General features: G+C 34.8%; 1 protein-coding gene across 5 annotated transcripts in view; it reads left to right on the top strand.

Moving 5' to 3' along the window:
• Window positions 1-18,386, top strand: part of SCN3A (sodium voltage-gated channel alpha subunit 3) — a 114,205-nt gene that overhangs the window by 22,835 nt on the left and 72,984 nt on the right. For all 5 annotated transcript variants that reach the window (XM_007965204.3, XM_007965208.3, XM_007965211.3 and 2 more), the window contains exons 3-5: window positions 6,233-6,546; window positions 12,552-12,670; window positions 14,265-14,354. In XM_007965204.3, coding sequence (XP_007963395.3) covers window positions 6,283-6,546; window positions 12,552-12,670; window positions 14,265-14,354 — 473 coding nt within the window. In that variant the 5' untranslated portion in view covers window positions 6,233-6,282. The remainder of the gene's footprint in view (window positions 1-6,232; window positions 6,547-12,551; window positions 12,671-14,264; window positions 14,355-18,386) is intronic.

The raw sequence follows: 18,386 nt of genomic DNA, 5'->3' as shown, positions 1-18,386 counted from the left end.
GCTGGAAACCTGGAAGTGAGCTTAACCCTATAACTTTAATTCAAATCTCCTATCAAATCAGTCACAAAATCTCATTGTTTTTCTCTCTTCTATACTTGTGCATTAAATACACTCTACTGGCTGTGGTTTTTCTCCCTAACTTATTGATGACCTACTATTAATGTATTCCAGGCACTGTGCTCACCTTTTAGGTGTGTTTTCTCATTTAAATGTTATATTAGCTCTATAAAGTAAGAGCTATGATTATCTCCATTGTACAGCTAGGGAAATTATAAAGAACAAAAAAGCTTCAGGAACACAGCAGCAGAGTCAGGCCTTGAATCCAGTTCTGATTGCCAAGTCCATGCCTTTTGGTACCAGAGTTATTGTCAGATCCTTTACTTCTCTTCTTTTGACTACTTAGTGGTGTCTAACTGCTTTCTTCTTGGGCAGTTGTTCTCAAAGTATAGATTTTAGACAACTGGGGATTCCTCGGGCCCTTTGTGTGGGAGCTTTGAGTTCTAAACTACTTTCGTAATAATACCAAAATGGCATATGTCTTTTTTCACAGTTTTGGCACTCGCACTGATAGAGCAATAGGCATATACTAAAACTGCTAATGCTTTAGCAGGATTCAGTGCAGTAGCATCAAACTATAGGCATAGTCTGTGTTTTCTTCATTGCTCCACACTCTCAGTAAGAAAAATAATGCCAGTTCACATAATACATCTCTGATGAAGCAGTACGTATAAATTTTGCTCAAGCACAGCCCTAAAAATCCCTATTTTTAACATTCTGTATGATGAAATAGGAGGAATATATAAAGTATTTGACTGCATACTGAAGTGCCATAGTTGTCTTTAGGAAAAGCACTTGTGTGATTGAGTCAGGAGCTGAATAAGCCACTTTTCTTTTTTTCATGGAACACCATTTTCACTTGAAAGAATAACTGACAAACTATGGTTATTCAGACTTGAGTATTTGGCACACGTTTTCTCAAAAATGAACAAAGGGAAGGCCTGTCACTTCAGGAAAAGCAAATAACAGCATTTGTTGTCAATGTTAAAACTGGAGCTTTCAAGAGGAAATTGGACTTTGGGAAAACTTTTACCTGCCACTGGGAGCTTGACAGCCTACCCATACATTACAGTTTTTCTCATGACATTAGTGGTGATAGTAACAAATGTGATTTTTGGATATTATATAAGAAAATTTGCCAAAATTTGGAAGACGTTCATAACAACATGCCATTTTCCAAATAATCCATGCATGATGATACAAAATCATGCATGATTACTTAAAAGACCTATTCAAAGGACAAGATAGATCAAAAGTTCATTGATATGGCTTTTGGTTTCACACAACTAATTTAATAAGCTACCATTTGTAGAGTTTTGGTGTGATATTAAAGAATGATATTCACAGTTACCTGGAAAGGCAATTAAAACACTCCCTTTCCCAGCCACACAAATATGTGAAAATTTTCTTCTTATATTTCAATAAAACAACATATTCCATCAGACTGAACACAGAAGCATTCATGAAAATCCAAATGTATTCTCTTAAGTGACGTAAACATATTTGACTAAATGTGAAACAAATTCATCCTCATTAAATTTTTTTTCTGTTTTGAATAATATAGTTGTTTTCATTAACCATCTGTTGTCTGTATAAACATACAAGTGTTTGTTATTAGTTTAAAAGAATTTTTGCATTTTTTCATTTTTGTTTTCAATATGGTAAGTATGGATAGCTAAGTCCTCCCATAAACAAAAGCTCTTTGGGTTCACAGATAATTTTAAGAGTAGAAAGAAATCTTGAAGCCACAACATTTGAAAACAACTGCTCTAGGGTCACTCCCTGCCTGTCCACCCTTCATACTGCCACCATCTTTCCAGTCTTCACATTGATCATAACACTCCCTATCCATGGCATACTTCCATATGTAGTACAGGGTCCTCAGTGGTCTATCCTGCCTAACTTTTGAGTTTCATGTCATACCACTCCCTTCCGTGCAGGGTGATGTCCACCCATAATGAATTTCATGTCGTTGCTCCCAAACTCCCCGGGCTCTTTCTTGTCTCTGCATCTGCACACATGCCGCCCCCACCCCGGCCTGCTCAGTGTGTCTCTACTAATGTGTCTCTATTAATGTGTCTTCCTACCAACCCCTTTCCAACCACGACCACCACAAGCCCCCAGTTGAATTCCAACTAGCCTGCAAAACCTACTCCAATATCACTTCCTCAGGGAAATTTCCCCAAATCTTACCTCTTTCTCCCTTCCCTGGGAAGAACAAATTGATACTTTTTATGAACCTCAGACAATCACCAGCTGTATATAACTGTATTATAATTATTTGTATAAAAATCTGCCTCCCACATTGGCCTGTCAGCCCCAGGGAAGTGACCATGGGTTCCTGGTTCAAGCAGAGTACTGATTCATAGAATCCCTCCATAAATATTTTCCAAATAAATGATTTTGAGATCCCTTCCAGATTTGGAATTCTGCAGTTTATTCCTCAAATAGGATATACTGAACCATAATCTTTTTACTGGTTAACAAAGGGATGTATTTGCTTTATTCACACACATTCACCCACAGGCTTTTTGGTTTTTAGTTAAAGAGATCATCTCCTAAGATTTTTTTCATATCTTTTTTGTCCTTGCAAAGATAGCTCTGGAGAAAATTTGATATATTAAATTTTATGTATTTTAATAAATTATAATGTGCATATAATCATTAATAATATATATATTCCACACCAAGGCATCAGTAAGAATTAATTTTTAAAGTCTGCTCTAATATGAATGTAAAATTATGTAAGAACTCTGTATAATAAGCTCACAGAGAACAGAAAAGGAGAGGAAAAAAAGTAAAAGAGAACTGCCAAAGAACTATGAGGGGTTTCTAAACCGCAAAATTGTCAGTGAAGCCATGAGAAACTCTAACTCACTAAATTCTTTAATTTCTCAGCCTACCCAAATATTGGGCAAACCCTAATTCCCTTGCAGGGGAAAAGCTGAGTCTGGAACTAGCCTGTCTTCCGAGGACCTAGAGACAACGGTATGGGAATTTCAACGAGACATTTTTGCTTTCTTTTGACCAAGATTCAAATTCTTTATTTCAGCCCTGGATAAGTAAATAAGAAGGTAAAGGACTACTTATGTTTAAAAAATTTTTCGTGATTTTGTGATGACACCTTGTTCCATATCATCTCAGATAAATCAGAATAATTTGTGAAAGTTATTCAGTGATTTCCACAATAGATATTTTAAACCTAATTTTATTTCTAAAACAAAAACCAACCAGGAGACGACTCCAATTAAGTAAAATGTATGTATTAATATAAATTAGCCATCCCCATCTGGAAAAGGGCAGCCATCTCTGTGCTGAGGTGCCTCAATGATACTGAGGCTGAGACAGGTTAGATGATACAGGTATACCATCAGCGGCAGACTCAGTACTAACTCAGCTCTCCCATTCCAATCGCAGTGTGTTTTCCATTCATTGTCAATAACGACATCAAAATTAGTTGAAAACCAAATCCTCAAATCAACCTTTTTTTCTTGTTTTTCTCCTCTAAGAAAGCGACCATGTTTCATAGAATTTCCTTAAGACATGTTTGTCATGCTGTTTCATTTTCATTCAGCACTTGGGAAGAACCACAGCCATTCAATTCATGGCAGGTGATATCAGACAGATGGTTTACACATCTTTGGGTACTTAAGGCTTGCAGAAAATGCTCAAACTCTTTCTGCACTCCAAAGCATGAAAGCTGTGATTACTCCACACAGCTTAGAGTTGGATTGATTATGTGGCCATCAAAATTGACTAAAAATGTTAGTTTTATTTTGTGCTGCCCCCCCGTAAATTTAGAAAACACAAAATAAATGATCAACTGACTTTTGAGTGAAATAGAATTTTTCTCAAATCTTTCGATTCGTGTACTATACCACTTGATGGAGGAAAAAAAATGTGCTGCCCAACTATAAAACAGAAGTTCTGTTCAAAATTAATGGGGAAAAATGACATAACTTTTGACAGGCCTGATATTTTATTTTATAATTTATTTAGAATATACTTTCATAGTAGCAAAAAAATATAATGTTATATCATAAATAGTCATTCAAAGAAAAAGACATATCGTACGTTAAAAACACTTTTTGGGCCAGGCACATTGGCTCACCCCTGTAATCCTAGCACTTCGGGAGGCCGAGGTGGGCGGATGGCTTGAGCCCAAGAGTTTGAGATCAGCCTGGGGAGAATGGCGACTGAAACCTCATCTCTACAAAAGATACAAAAAATGATCCAGGCATGGTGGAGGGCACCTGTAGTCCTAGCTACTCAGGAGGCTGAGGTAGAAGGATCACCTAAGCCCAGGAGATCAAGGCTGCAGTGAGCCGTGATTGTGCCACTGCACTCCAGCCTGAGTGACACAGTGAGACACTGTCTCAAAAAAATCATAATAGTATAAAATAATAAGTAATTTTATAAAAACACTTTTTTTGTCATTGGAACAGATCAAGGAACTAGTAATTAAGATATAAACTAAACACACACACACACACACACACAATAACCCATATTGTTTTTCTTATGTTACTAAAAGATCCAGAGCATCTGATTGTAAGCTCAAGTACATGTAGTGAGCTGCCAAGAATTAGAGGGCCATTTAGGGATAAAATATTATGTAACCTAGAATAAATGTAGGGACAGAGGGGTATGGTAGGAATGGGGAAAATGTCACAGATAACTTTGATCATGACTTTGGTGCCATAGTGGTAGGTTCTTTTATAAGATTACTGATGGACTTATTTTATTTGGTATTGTCATTGTTTCTATATCTTTAGTTTTTAAATGTGGTTTTTGGCATAATGCAAAATAAAATAACTCATGTTTCAAAATTTATGTAGCTGATTTCTTGTGGTTTTGATAGTTCTATTATGTATCCTACAAATAGATTTTTGTTCCTTTCCCTGAGAAATTGAGCAGGCCCGCTCCATCGGTCGGCCTTCCCTTCTTTCTCAGCCAAGTGATCGGCATGTGTGAGTGTGCCCCTATAAGCTGCACTTCTCAGTTCGTTCCTTTAATTCCGTGGTCATAGTTGTGGTTCCAGTACAGCAAGAACTTGTTTAAAGAGTGGTTTGAATTATGAGGATGCTTGAAACCCTAAAAGGGGAAAATGGCTAGAGAAACTGAAGATAATTTAATTATGATAATTTACAGTAATGTAGTGCTTACTAATTCCAAAAACTATTCTAGACACAACATAATTAACTCATTTATTCCTTATGATAACCCGGGAGATTGGCTTCCCTACTATCCTCATTTTATAGATGAAGTCAAGCAATAAGGCATTACTTTGTCCACGATCACACAGCTCATAAGCGACAGAGTCAGGGTTTAGAACAGACAGAGTCTAGCACCTGAGTCCATGCTTTTAACCACTATACTAAATGGAAGATTCAGGGAAAATGTTAAAATTGTCTTGGAATAACTGAAGGGCAGCAGATTGAAATAAGAAGTAAACATATTCTCCATTGTTTCAGAAGGAAACAGAGTCTGGCTTAATAAAAGAAAGGAAATGCTAAAGATAGATAGATTTTTCTGGAGGTAGTGGCTTCCATGTCCTTGCTTGTTGGTGATCAGATCTTTTCTGGAGCAGCAGTTGTCAATGATGGTAACAACGAGAACAGTGGTTGGATTTGGCAAAACTTCGTTTCCTGTCCTCGTTTGTATGAGTCAGGGATGTATCACAATAATTGCATTGTTACCAGTACTTCTTTATTTGGGGAGTTACAAAGTTATGAAAAGGTGGGGGGTATTATGCAGAATAATTAAGCAATTTTATTGACAAACTTTACTGGCATTACTCTTTTGCTGAAAGTATACTATATTTTGGTGGAAAGGTATCAAAACAGAATTTTTTAATGCTCTTAAAAAATGGACAAAATTATATATACTTGAGATAAAATATAATGTTTATATGTATTATATATACTATACATTGTAGAATGGCTAAATCAAACTAATTAACATTAAGTACAGACTTTTGATAGATTTATAGACTTGGCTTATTGAGAATTAGGTTGAATGACAAAGTTTCCAAGTTCAAATGTGTAGTGTGGTGCTAAAAGCATGACTTAATGTTTATAGCTTTAAAAATTACTAAAAAATGACATTTTAGTTGATTTTCTTATACCCAATTGCTTGCTTTCCTAACTCTCGGGCAATTTTTCTTTTATTGCAGGCAATTCATATGCAAGAAGCTACACGTAATTAAATGTGCAGGATGAAAAGATGGCACAGGCACTGTTGGTACCCCCGGGACCTGAAAGCTTCCGCCTTTTTACTAGAGAATCTCTTGCTGCTATCGAAAAACGTGCTGCAGAAGAGAAAGCCAAGAAACCCAAAAAGGAACAAGATAATGATGATGAGAACAAACCAAAGCCAAATAGTGACTTGGAAGCTGGAAAGAACCTTCCATTTATTTATGGAGACATTCCTCCAGAGATGGTGTCAGAGCCCCTGGAGGATCTGGACCCCTACTATATCAATAAGAAAGTGAGTATTGGTTTTAGACTTTCAATAAATCTTTAATTAAACTCTTAACTATAATACACTTTTCTGGGCCTTATATACAGCATCATAATTTTTCTTCTGTTAAAGATTTTATAACACTCTTCACTGTCACTTATTTTTAGTACAATATAATAAAACAAACATTTATAAGAAATGAAGTCAAGAGTTGGTTACAGTGAGGAAATATGAATAGATAAATGATTTCTATAATTTCACAGTAATTCAGATAGTCAAAATTAAAATTGATATCAGCAAGGTGAAATATCTGTTATGGCTGATATATTCAAGCACAGGATAGTCTACAAAACAAAACCGATGCAGAAAAGAATTATGAGCGTATGTTGTACTTAATTATTTTTTAGTTCATGATTGACTTGATGTACCTTCACAATAATTTGTATTCCAGAGGACAATAAATAATCTGCTTAGCACCCTCCTATAGGCAGATAATACGTGAAGAAGCATGTTCACTCAGAGATTCCTTTTTCTCCCTAGTCACCTAGAATATGATTAGGATCTTCTCTTAACCTTATATAGTTTGTAGCATGCTAGATTCTGGATCACCTATACTGTTAAAACATCACCCTGAAGAAAAAAATGTCAAAATTGGAAGACTAAAAAAAATAACTTTCAAATTTTCTCCATCTATACATGGTTTAAATTAATAGTTATGACTGTGCTTTCCTAATGCTAAAATAAATGCATAACTGTATCAGAATTAGTTGGTTTCTATAGTTAAACTAGCTGGGTGGTATCTTATAGAAAATATAAAAAATAGGTGGTACACTCCATTCTTTCTAATTGGATATTAAGGCATTTTATAACCACGATTTATATTTTACACTTATAAGCATAAAACTAGTTCAATGTAGAAACTAAAGATAAATTAATATCACCATGAGTTGATGACATAGATTATGGAAGATATTGAACACCTTTATTAGTCAAAGCACATCCTTTTGGAAGTTTATAATTTAGGCCGGGCGCGGTGGCTCAAGCCTGTAATCCCAGCACTTTGGGAGGCCGAGACGGGCGGATCACGAGGTCAGGAGTTCGAGACCATCCTGGCTAACATGGTGAAACCCCGTCTCTACTAAAAAATACAAAAAACTAGCCGGGCGAGGTGGCTGGTGCCTGTAGTCCCAGCTACTCGGGAGGCTGAGGCAGGAGAATGGCGTAAACCCGGGAGGCGGAGCTTGCAGTGAGCTGAGATCCGGCCACTGCACTCCAGCTCGGGCGACAGAGCAAGACTCCGTCTCAAAAAAAAAAGAAAGTTTATAATTTAACTTTATAAAATCAGTGATAGCTAAAGGAAATGACAACCATTCAGAGATGGAATTAGTCCTGTTGTTCTAAGTAAGTACTTCTCAAACTTGCACATCCATACAGATTACCTCAAGATCTTTTAATTTGCAGATTCTGAATCCATAGGTCTGGAGCAGGGCCAGAGATCCTGAATTTCTTACCAACCATCAGGCTGTTACATGGCCACACTTTGAATAGCAAGCTTTAATGTTTTATTTAAAGCCATAAAAATACATGTAAATAGTTAAACTGATTCTTCTTTTACCCTTTTTATAGCTAGTTTCATAAAAGGCAACCTTTAACACATTCATGTACTTCTAAAAATAACTTATTTCAACAATTTACTATAGAATTGATAAAGAAAAATTTGAAATTTAGTTATGATTATTACAATAAGTCACCCCCCCCCCCCCGCCCACAAGAAATTGGAAAAAAAATATTATCCGGTGAAAACTGTTGCTCTGAAGGATATATTTGTAAAGATATCTTTCAGAGAGGAGGTATGATTCACTCTGCTATGATTAAAAATATTTGCTACTTAAAGAAAGGAAGTGTCCTTAAAAAAGTGAATCAATCAGCCTGGTAGGATTAAGGGGGAAACGAAAGGAGAACAATAGAGGCAAGCGTTAGTATTTTCCAAGGGAGACAGAACTTTAGTAGCAGCACTGAAAGCATTTTCTTCCCAAAGGCCAGGCCACCTCATTGTGCTGGGGCTACACTAAACTACCTAACACATGCTCTTAAACATTCCACATCATTCGATTAGGTCAGCTGTCTTGGGTTCCACACTCAGCAAGAAACCTTCTGATTCCAATTTGTTTTCCCCTAAATCTGCTTGAAGAAAAGAACGTGCTGGCTACAGCCCTACAATTATCTCAGTCCATATGAAAGTAATGTATCTCATTGTAAATAAATAGATTGGAGGCCAGGCATGATGGCCCACACCTGTAATCCTAGGGCTTTGAGAGGCCAAGGCAGGAGGATTGCTTGAGGTCAGGAGTTTGAGGCTGCAGTGAGCTATGATTGTGCCACTGCACTCTAGCCTGGGTGACAGATCAAGGTCCTGTCTAAATAAATAAATAGGTTGGCATTCTTATTTTATATACCAGGTTTTCAAGTTTGGTTAATGTGAGTCTGCCACTAAAAAACAGAATTGTCCTCTGTTGTTGACAAAGTCAATTTTATTGCCTCCGTAGCTGAGAGCCAGACTTAGACCCTAATTTATTCAATGTGGCTGTGAACCATCTTGTGAGACATCTAGACAGTCTTTACTGTTGGCTGCACTGCTTTCGTTTATGAAGTATCCATAAAGATGAAGATTGAGGTGCTATTAAACAAGGAAGTAATTTGTCATTCTTAGCATAGAAGGAGTAATGGGAGAAGCTAATAGAAGAGGTTTTAGAATTTAAAAATATGTTATGAAGCTGTGTTAATTATATGGAAAAATACAGGTAAAAGGCATTTAAAAACTTTAAAGCATTATGTAACTCTTTGCCACCATTAATTAGTGATGCATTTTGTATACCTAATTTAATTAAATGAGTAACATCACAATGTATCTTAATGGCACTGAATTTGACCAGGGTACTATTAATAACAGTGACAGTGATAATCATAACTAACCTTTCTTGTGCTTATACTGTGTCAAACACTGCTGAGTGCTTTAACTCATTTACTATTTAGTGAACCAGTGAGGCAGGTCCTATTGTTAGCTTCAGTTTGTAAATGAGGAAGTGAAGCACAGAGAGGTGAAGTAACTTGCCCAAGACCACACTCCTTAAGTGGTGAATCCAGGATCTGAGCCCAGGCATTCGGCTCCAGAGCCAGAGCTCTTAACCACTAAGTGAAATGATATACTATGCTTATTAATATAATAAAATAAAAGAGAATATTAAAAAATTGGTTGCATCATTTTTTGAGTTCTCTGATTGATGTGGTCCTAATCATTGAGATGTAAGTCTTACTCTTCCCACAAAGTAGTAAAACTTTTAGTAAACTTACAAGATATGCATTTACCTGGGAAAAAGCAGCAAGTAACATTCCAGAGTACAAAATAGCTGGTTTAACATACTTCCAGCTGTAGCAATGATGATCAGTATGATGTCAGTAGCAATAAGAAGTATTAATTTTTAAAGTCACATCATTACTTATCATTACTTGGAAACATACCTTTAGAATTGCTACAATTTATCCCTCCCCTATTCATCTGTCATTTTCTCAAGTAATTTTCAGTTTAGGTATATCTCTTCATAACTTCAGAGCCCCATCATTTCAAACTTTTTCTTGCAATTCTTTCACTATACAGGACATTAGTATTTTACTCTGCATTTCTCAGAACTCAGGGTTCTCTTTGTGTCAGGTATTGTTCCCGAGAAATAAACTGGGATTGTAGTCTTAAGGCCTGCTCTGTTTTAGAACTTATACATTCAAGGAAGATGCTCTTAGCATGTCAGCTTTAATTCCACTAGTACTACAAAGGCTAATCTTGCAGGAGGAGCAAAGGGTTCCATGTTTAAAGGGATAATTTATTGCTGTTCACTCTGTTTTTGGAGATAGTTCAAAATGAAACCCTCTCCTAATGTTGCAAGCAGAAATTGCTTTTTCAGGGAAATTGTTTCAAAAGAGCATGAGTGCCTGCACCTTAAATTATGGTGAGCTTTTTCAAGTTACTGCTGTTGTTGAAAGTCTAAATGGATCTTGACTGTTCAACTTGTAATATTAAATAATCTAATCTTGTGACTCCAAGGCAACCCTTTAATGCTTCTGTGTTTCAGCAACAGTCTTTCCAAGGTCCACTGTCCCTTACACACAATCCTGCTGCTGGTAAAGAATAGTTTGCTTGCCCGCTTCATAAAACTATTCACATTTATAGAGTGCATTTTCTGGAATATTGTTAGTTAAATAATGGTTGGCTCTATGGTCTTAAATACAAAAGGGCAATGAACAGAGAAACTGTATAGTTTCTGAAAAAAAATGGTTAGTTAAATAATGGTTGGCTCAATGGTCTTAAATACAAAGGGATAATGAACAGAAAAACTGTTCAGTTTCTGGAAAATGGTTAGTTAAGTAATGGTTGGCACCATGGTCTTAAATACAAAAGAGCAATGAACAGAGAAATTGTTTTCCCTCCCCTTTATACTGACGATATAAATATTTTTGTCTACCTATTTAAACAAAGCACGTTGTCAGTGAACATAAATGTATGGCATATAGCTCCTAGTTAAAGGACAGAAACATATTATTAAGTCAATGGATATACAGAATAGAGGTCTTAAAGGTAAATAGTACCTTTAAGGTAAACCCACATTTTATTAAAACAAGTGTTTATTTGCAAACCAGGCTATTAAATACTGTGAAAAAATGGAGAAAAAGTGGATTACAAGCTCTTTATGCTCAATGGTTTATAACAGTTTCTAACCTAGTTCTCACTGGAATGAACAGTATGTGTAAATTGCTACTTGAGTATAATTACAAGCAACATGTAAAAGAGTGCAAATTAATATACTAAGACTTACTGGTAAAGAGAAACAATTAGGGAGTGATCAGGAGGTAGTGTGATTTATTTGGAAAGACATGACTAAGGAGGTGATTGATAGCTGAGAAAATTCCCAGAGAGAAGGGATTTTCAACCTTGATTGCATATTAGAATCGCCTCAGGAAATTTTTTAAAATACCCAAGTCTGCGCCCATCCCTCAGAAATTTTCATTCAATTGGCAATTTTAAAATCTCTACAGGACAGCCTAATATTCAGGCAGGATTAAGAACCTCTGACATAATAGGGGGCCGTTGTAGGTGGAAGTATATTGTAAGGTGTGTTATGGAGACATTTACCTGAAATGAAGGGAGTTTGCATTAAATGACCTTTTAGTTGCCACCTTCTTCTAGGAGTCTATGACATTCATATTCAGAGCCATAGGGAGAGTTTCGTTGGTTGTGAGTGAGGTTGACAACTCAACTGAATTGGTCATAGCAAAGATGACTCTAGTGGAAAAAAGTAAAAGATGATTCTATAGGAACATGGTAGGTAATCACTTGTAGCACAGCTAGTGCTAAGTGGATGATTGTAGCTCTCAGATCATAGAATTTTAATTGTGGAACGCCCTTTGAAATGGTGCATTTCAGACTAAATTTCAATGCATCCTTCCCTCCTCAGTATTAGCTGAGAAGTTGATCACTTCTCACACATCTATAGTTAGCAAAACCAGGTTATTCAACCTGTTTGAACATTTTAAATCTACAGGGACAATCAGAAGCCATCATAAACTTTGAAGTTAAAAGATTTGATGTAATTAAAATATTTATAAAAGATTATTTTAGTAGCAATGTGTACAGAGTAATCTGAAAACTTACCAAAGCTGAAGACAGATGGTAAGCTTTAAATAGAATTGGAATCTGTAAAGCTACATTACAATTCCGTAAAAAAATTTGTGTAGAATTGTCAGTTAGTATCAGCAAGTTGGAATCTTAGAGACAGATTAGATAATAGTAAATAGTATCCTTATTTGTAACTATATGTTAATTTAAACATCTAACATGTTTGTAGTTATGATATATCAACTGGTTTAAACAAACAAGTTTGAACAAACAAATTCTATTTTGTAAAAAGTTCTTCATGTATGTAAGCTCTTTAAATAAGTCCACGTCTAATTTAGTAATTTCTTTCTCGTATTTTCTTTTTCAGACTTTTATAGTAATGAATAAAGGAAAGGCAATTTTCCGATTCAGTGCCACCTCTGCCTTGTATATTTTAACTCCACTAAACCCTGTTAGGAAAATTGCTATCAAGATTTTGGTACATTCATATCCTTTTAATGTGAATTGCCTAAATGCTATTTCTAACAGTTGATTTTAAAGAAAATGACATTTATATTTTTGAGTATTTGTAAAATTTCTTTGAGATTAATGGTAACATTGTTAGTTTAATTCATTTGTTTGCACTGGTTTTCCACTATTTATAACAAGAGTATTATAGAATGACTATAGTATTACAGAAGAAAATGTGTAACCAACCATGACAGTGAATGTGACAGTGAAATATATTATATAGTAGGAAAAACAGCAAATCTCCTTACACCTTTATCAGCTTCAATGAGATCATGTATAACCATTGCTAAAGATTAGATTATGGTTAGTACTACTATTTGTATTACCAAGTGTTCAAACTTTATGCCTTAATTGTTTCTATATCTTCAGCACCTGGATTTATCCTTCTTTCAGTCCTTCCTTCCTTCTCCCCTTCCTTCATTCTTCCTGTTTCCCTTCCATCTTATTCCCTTCTTTTTTTTTCAGTAAATATTTATTAAACTCATACTATGTGCTCATGTACCTGGTTGAGAATATATATCAAAAAGTTGAACTTAAAACTATTTACAATGTTAGTCAAAAAGTATATGTAAAAGGGCAGAATAGGTGTGGATTTCAAGAAAATTCTCAAGTGGCGATAAAATAGAATGGTGATTTTCTGAGGCAGTGTTCAAGAATGGGCATTTTGTACAGGCAGATTCAAAGCAGGCTTCTATATAAACTTAAAGACTGATTCACCTAGAGACAGGGCAAATGAGATGGATAACCATTTGAGGTATGAATTCTCTCATTCTATGGCTTGATGTTGGAAAGTATTTATATTCTAAAATAAAAGATTTATCTCAAAATAATCATAAACTTTCTTACAGGGAAGTCGGGACTTAGAACCCAAGAGAACGTACTACAGCTAATTCTCAGAAGAGCAACAGAATAGTGCTGTCTGTTTAGGTATAATGTGAACTAGACACAGAGGTATAGCCAGGTGGTCTGCTGGGTTCCCCCACAATCTAAAGTGTAAACAAAAAGCTGGAAAATAACATTACCTTATCAGGACAAAATTGGATCTCCCTCTTTTGTGCTATAAACCGTAAAGGAGTAAGTTACATCACTACAAACCTACTATTTATGGTAGAATTCTCAGTCAATGTAATCTTTGATTATACTGGGCTCTACATTCTCACAATTTTTACATTGCATTCTTTAACGTTTTATAAGTCAATGGTGATGAATGTATCTGAAGTACATCTTTTACACTTATGGCATACTATAAACTCACTAAGGGATGATGAGTTATTCTTCCAGGGCAATTTCACACAACTGATAGGAATGCAAAATAATTTGCATTTACTTCAAACAGAGATCATTTTTCTATTAAATTCAGTTTTGCGAGTATGTTATATAAAATGAAAAAGAGAGTGCACCAAGGACATATCACAGGCTTTGAAGTGTCTTATTATTTTATAATTGTTTTAAAACAAATATGTAATATTAATTTCACAGTTTTTGCATCGATAAACTTTTTTGTGTGTTTTGGATCATTTATAAATGGCCATGGTAACCTACTAACATTTATTCCTTAACTATAATCTACTTTATTCAGCATGCTTATCATGTGCACTATTTTGACCAACTGCGTATTTATGACCTTGAGTAACCCTCCTGACTGGACAAAGAATGTAGAGTAAGTAGGAATAACTTATTGGAATGAGAAATGCACACTCAAATTCTCTAGCAGTCTCTTTGTGGGTATAGTCTGACTTATGGTTTCCATTTCTGTCTAAGAAAAAGTTATTTTCATAATATGAAAGAAGATAAGGGAAGTTCTTTGGGGGACTTATTCTTCTTTGAGGTAAGTATTTTTCCAACAAACTCATGACAATATCTGTTAAAGAGAGGTTATAAATTAGTATACACTTTCTGGTAAACTAAATCAATCATCTAGCCTAAAATTAAGTCTCAATCATTGTTAATCATTTGAGATAAAATACTATGATCATTTGAGTATTTTGACAAATTAAATTATTTTATTCTAGTATGTAGTTATTATTGTTATATTCGAATAGAGTAGAATAGATTTAGGTTTTTAGCTCTAAATTAAGTAGATGTCTTAATTATACATCTAAGATGTCTAAACTATATTTAGATATGTAAGTTATTTATACACAACATGTGTGCTGAAACAGCTTAGATGTGTTCTGTAAAAGAAAGAAAATGTCTTCCATAAAACTGTGCTCATAAAATAACAGGGCTCAGGGAAACATGATTGGGGGAGACTAAAACTTATGGAACTTTGTAACTAGAATACAACATAGAAACAATAATAATCCCAATAAAAAGACACTTGCCCAGTTGAGTCTCATCTGATGTTTGTACCTAAAATCAGAGCCATTGAGTTCTTTGCGGTCTCAGATCCTGAGCCTCATCCTTTCTCCCTTGAAATAGAGACTGGGGATATTTGTATGATTTCATCAAAATAAAATGCTTCATTCTGTATTTTAATACATGGAGAAAGGTCTAAGCACATTAATCGTTCAGGATGTTAAACCAGGCCCTTGCTACACTAAAAGAAAACGATTCTGTGGATTTTCTGTATTAGTGTCAAGATCTTATTATTATTATTATTGCAAGGGATTTTCCATTTAAGTGTGAGAAAAAAAATGCCCTTCATTGTTTCAAAACATCAGTATGCTGGGAAAAATTGTGCATGAACTAATACAATTTCTGCATCGTAACATTATTTCATTTTCTTATTTTTCAGTCACAGATGAGGTTATTTGCATCAAAGAAACATACTTTCTAGTGAAACAAAGTAGTTGGATTATATAGGCTATTTATATATAGTATAACACAATATTCAGGTATCTGGTTAAGTAAAAATATAATATGTTCTTTTTATTGTTATATTTTTAAAAGCAACGTACAGAGACAAAATAGTGTAACAAATACTGCTGCTTTTAGTTCTGTTTTTATAGATTTCTCTGAGGATTTACTGTACCACTCTAAACCATTATTTATCAGTAATTTAACATGCTATTTTTTAAAAACAAGTAGCTTGAAAATGCTCCCTAAGAATTATTGTAATAGAGAATCCAGCCCTTATATTGAGGAAGACCATTTAACTTAGAACTCTCATTTGCTATACATGATTTTGGAATTAACAAAATGGACAGTCCTATGTAAGACTATTCTGTAGGTGGTTTTCACAGCAGAAATTATTGAAGCATTTAAACATGTATCAATTTCATTTATTTGTATAACATTATTAAAGGATAGTTGAAGAAGGTAGTTGGAGTTTGTGACCAGCCTGGACAACATGGTGAAACTCCATCTCTACTCAAAATACAAAAAATGAGCCAGACGTGATGGCACACACCTATAGTCCCAGTTACTCAGGAGGCTGAGACAGGAGAAGCACTTGAACCCAGGAGGTGGGGGTTGCAGTGAGCCAAGATTGCACCACTGCACTCCAGCCTGGATGACAGAGTGAGACTGTGTTTCAAAAAAAAAAAAAAAAAAAAAAAAAAAAGGCAATTGAATATATAGACATCTCTTTCTAAAGAAACAGTAATAACTTAGAGATGATTATACCCATTATGAAGGCAGTCTTAGCTTTAGAAAGTTTTTGATTTGCATCATTCAGCTGGAAAACTTTGCACAGGTTTTCTGATCAATTATCTTCAGTAGCTTGAAAGCAAGCCAGCAGGAAAACAGCAAAGTAGTAGTGGTTACTACCCCAAACCCTGGGTTCAGTGAAAGAGAAGATAACTTAGTTCTGAGATGAAAACTGAAGTCACTAATATTTGACACAGTCCCTGTACAAAGATGTGGCATACACAAAATGACTTGAGAACCATATTATATAGTGAAGGGAGTGTGATGTAAGACAAGGCACTTCTATAGACTGCATTTTATTTAATTTCATTTATACTGAATTTTATTTAAATCAATATATCTAAAATATGAAAATTCAACAATTAAAATTAGCCAAATTTCAAGGTTCTAAGACACCAAAGTTACAGCAACAAAAACCTGTGACATAGGCAGAATTGAAGGCTTGATTATGAACCTAGTGTGGGCTTAGCCAAGAAAGATAAAGGTCCCCTGACTCCCACTTACCTGCCCAACCTAGTTACTAATAAGCATTTTTGAATACGTATTCTGTGTAGAACTCTGTCTCAGTAGGCTCTAGCACTCTCTTCCATAGACAGCCATGAACACTTCCCATACATTCCAAATGTACCCACATATTTTCTTAATTTTCCAAAATCAAGAACAAAAGTAGGGACTTTAATCTTATTCCTAGTAACTCTATAGATAACAAAGAATTGCCTCAGCATAAACCACAGGGTACTAACCACTAATATAATAAACAGAACATTCATATGCAGTGTTTCTAGGTCTTTAAAAGGCCAACTATCTCTACAAACAGAAATATCATGGTGATTATGTGTGTTACACAATGATTCAAACTACAACACAGCAAACATAAGCTTGCTATTGTAAAATGTATCTCTTCCTAATAGTCAGCTACTTCATAATAAGTAAAGATAGCAATTATTACTTATGAGATCAATTGAGTTTTGGGGGAGAAAAGGAAGGGAATGTACTTAAGAAAACTAGACTTGGAGATATCTGCATAAATTATCCTTGATGTCTTTGTTCCCTCATATGAAAGAAATTTGTACAGAAAACATTTCAAAAATAATGACCCTAATGTTTTTCATATATAAAATACTGGTAGGCTGGAAAATCTAATGAATTTAATATGAGTAAATCAAATCTTTGTGGCTTGGGTGAAGTGCTCTGAAAAATAAACTTAAATTGTGCTTTTAAAGAACACAATGTTGAAAAACAAGTACTCTCAACTATTTTTGGAAAAAAAAAAGAAAACAGCAATAACTTATATTGTCAAGACTCAAAGAAAAGAGGGCTAGAAATACGTGACATTAAACAACAAATAGAAAAGTCTTCCACCATTTTGGAGGCTGAAAATTGAATTTCAGCAAGGTTTGAATGATTTAGCCCAATTGCATAGAGATAGTAGCTGATGCAAGGTTAGATTTAAGAATTTTGTTTATCCGTATATTTTGGTATTTGTGCAAACACAGACATATAGAATACTGGTGAACTGAAACATTTCTTGTGATAATATGTGCACATACACACATACATATATCTATACAACACACATGCGCGCACGCACGCGCACACACACACACACACAGGGTGGGAGGGAGGAAGGGAAGGAGAGAGATAAATGGGGGGCAGTTTATAACTCTGCATGATTCTTACAAATTAAAAAAAGAAGTATATTTTCTATAGTAGACATGTAAAATAGCCCTCAAAATGAGTCTACTCATTAAGAAATTTGAATAAAATATTTTATTATTTAAGTAACTAAATCCAAGCTATGTTGCCTCTAAAGTTGTACTGTCCAATGAGGAAGGCACTAACCACATGTGGCTATGGTACCTTGAAATTTGGCTAGTCTTAATTGTTGAATTTTCATATTTTAGATATATTGGTTTAAATAAAATGCAGTATAAAAAATAAGTTTACTTGCTTCTTCTCATCTTTTCACTTGCTACTAGGAATTTGAATATTACATTTGTGACTTGCATTACATTTATATCAGACACTGCTGCACTAGAAGGTGAAACTCGATGATTATCCATAAGATACATGAAACTATTATTCTAAAACCCAAATAGTT

This window comes from Chlorocebus sabaeus, chromosome 10 (assembly GCF_047675955.1).
Source record: "Chlorocebus sabaeus isolate Y175 chromosome 10, mChlSab1.0.hap1, whole genome shotgun sequence".
NCBI classification, from domain to species: domain Eukaryota; kingdom Metazoa; phylum Chordata; class Mammalia; order Primates; family Cercopithecidae; genus Chlorocebus; species Chlorocebus sabaeus.
Note: the sequence above shows the minus strand (reverse complement) of the source record. Positions and strands in the feature narration are given on the sequence as shown.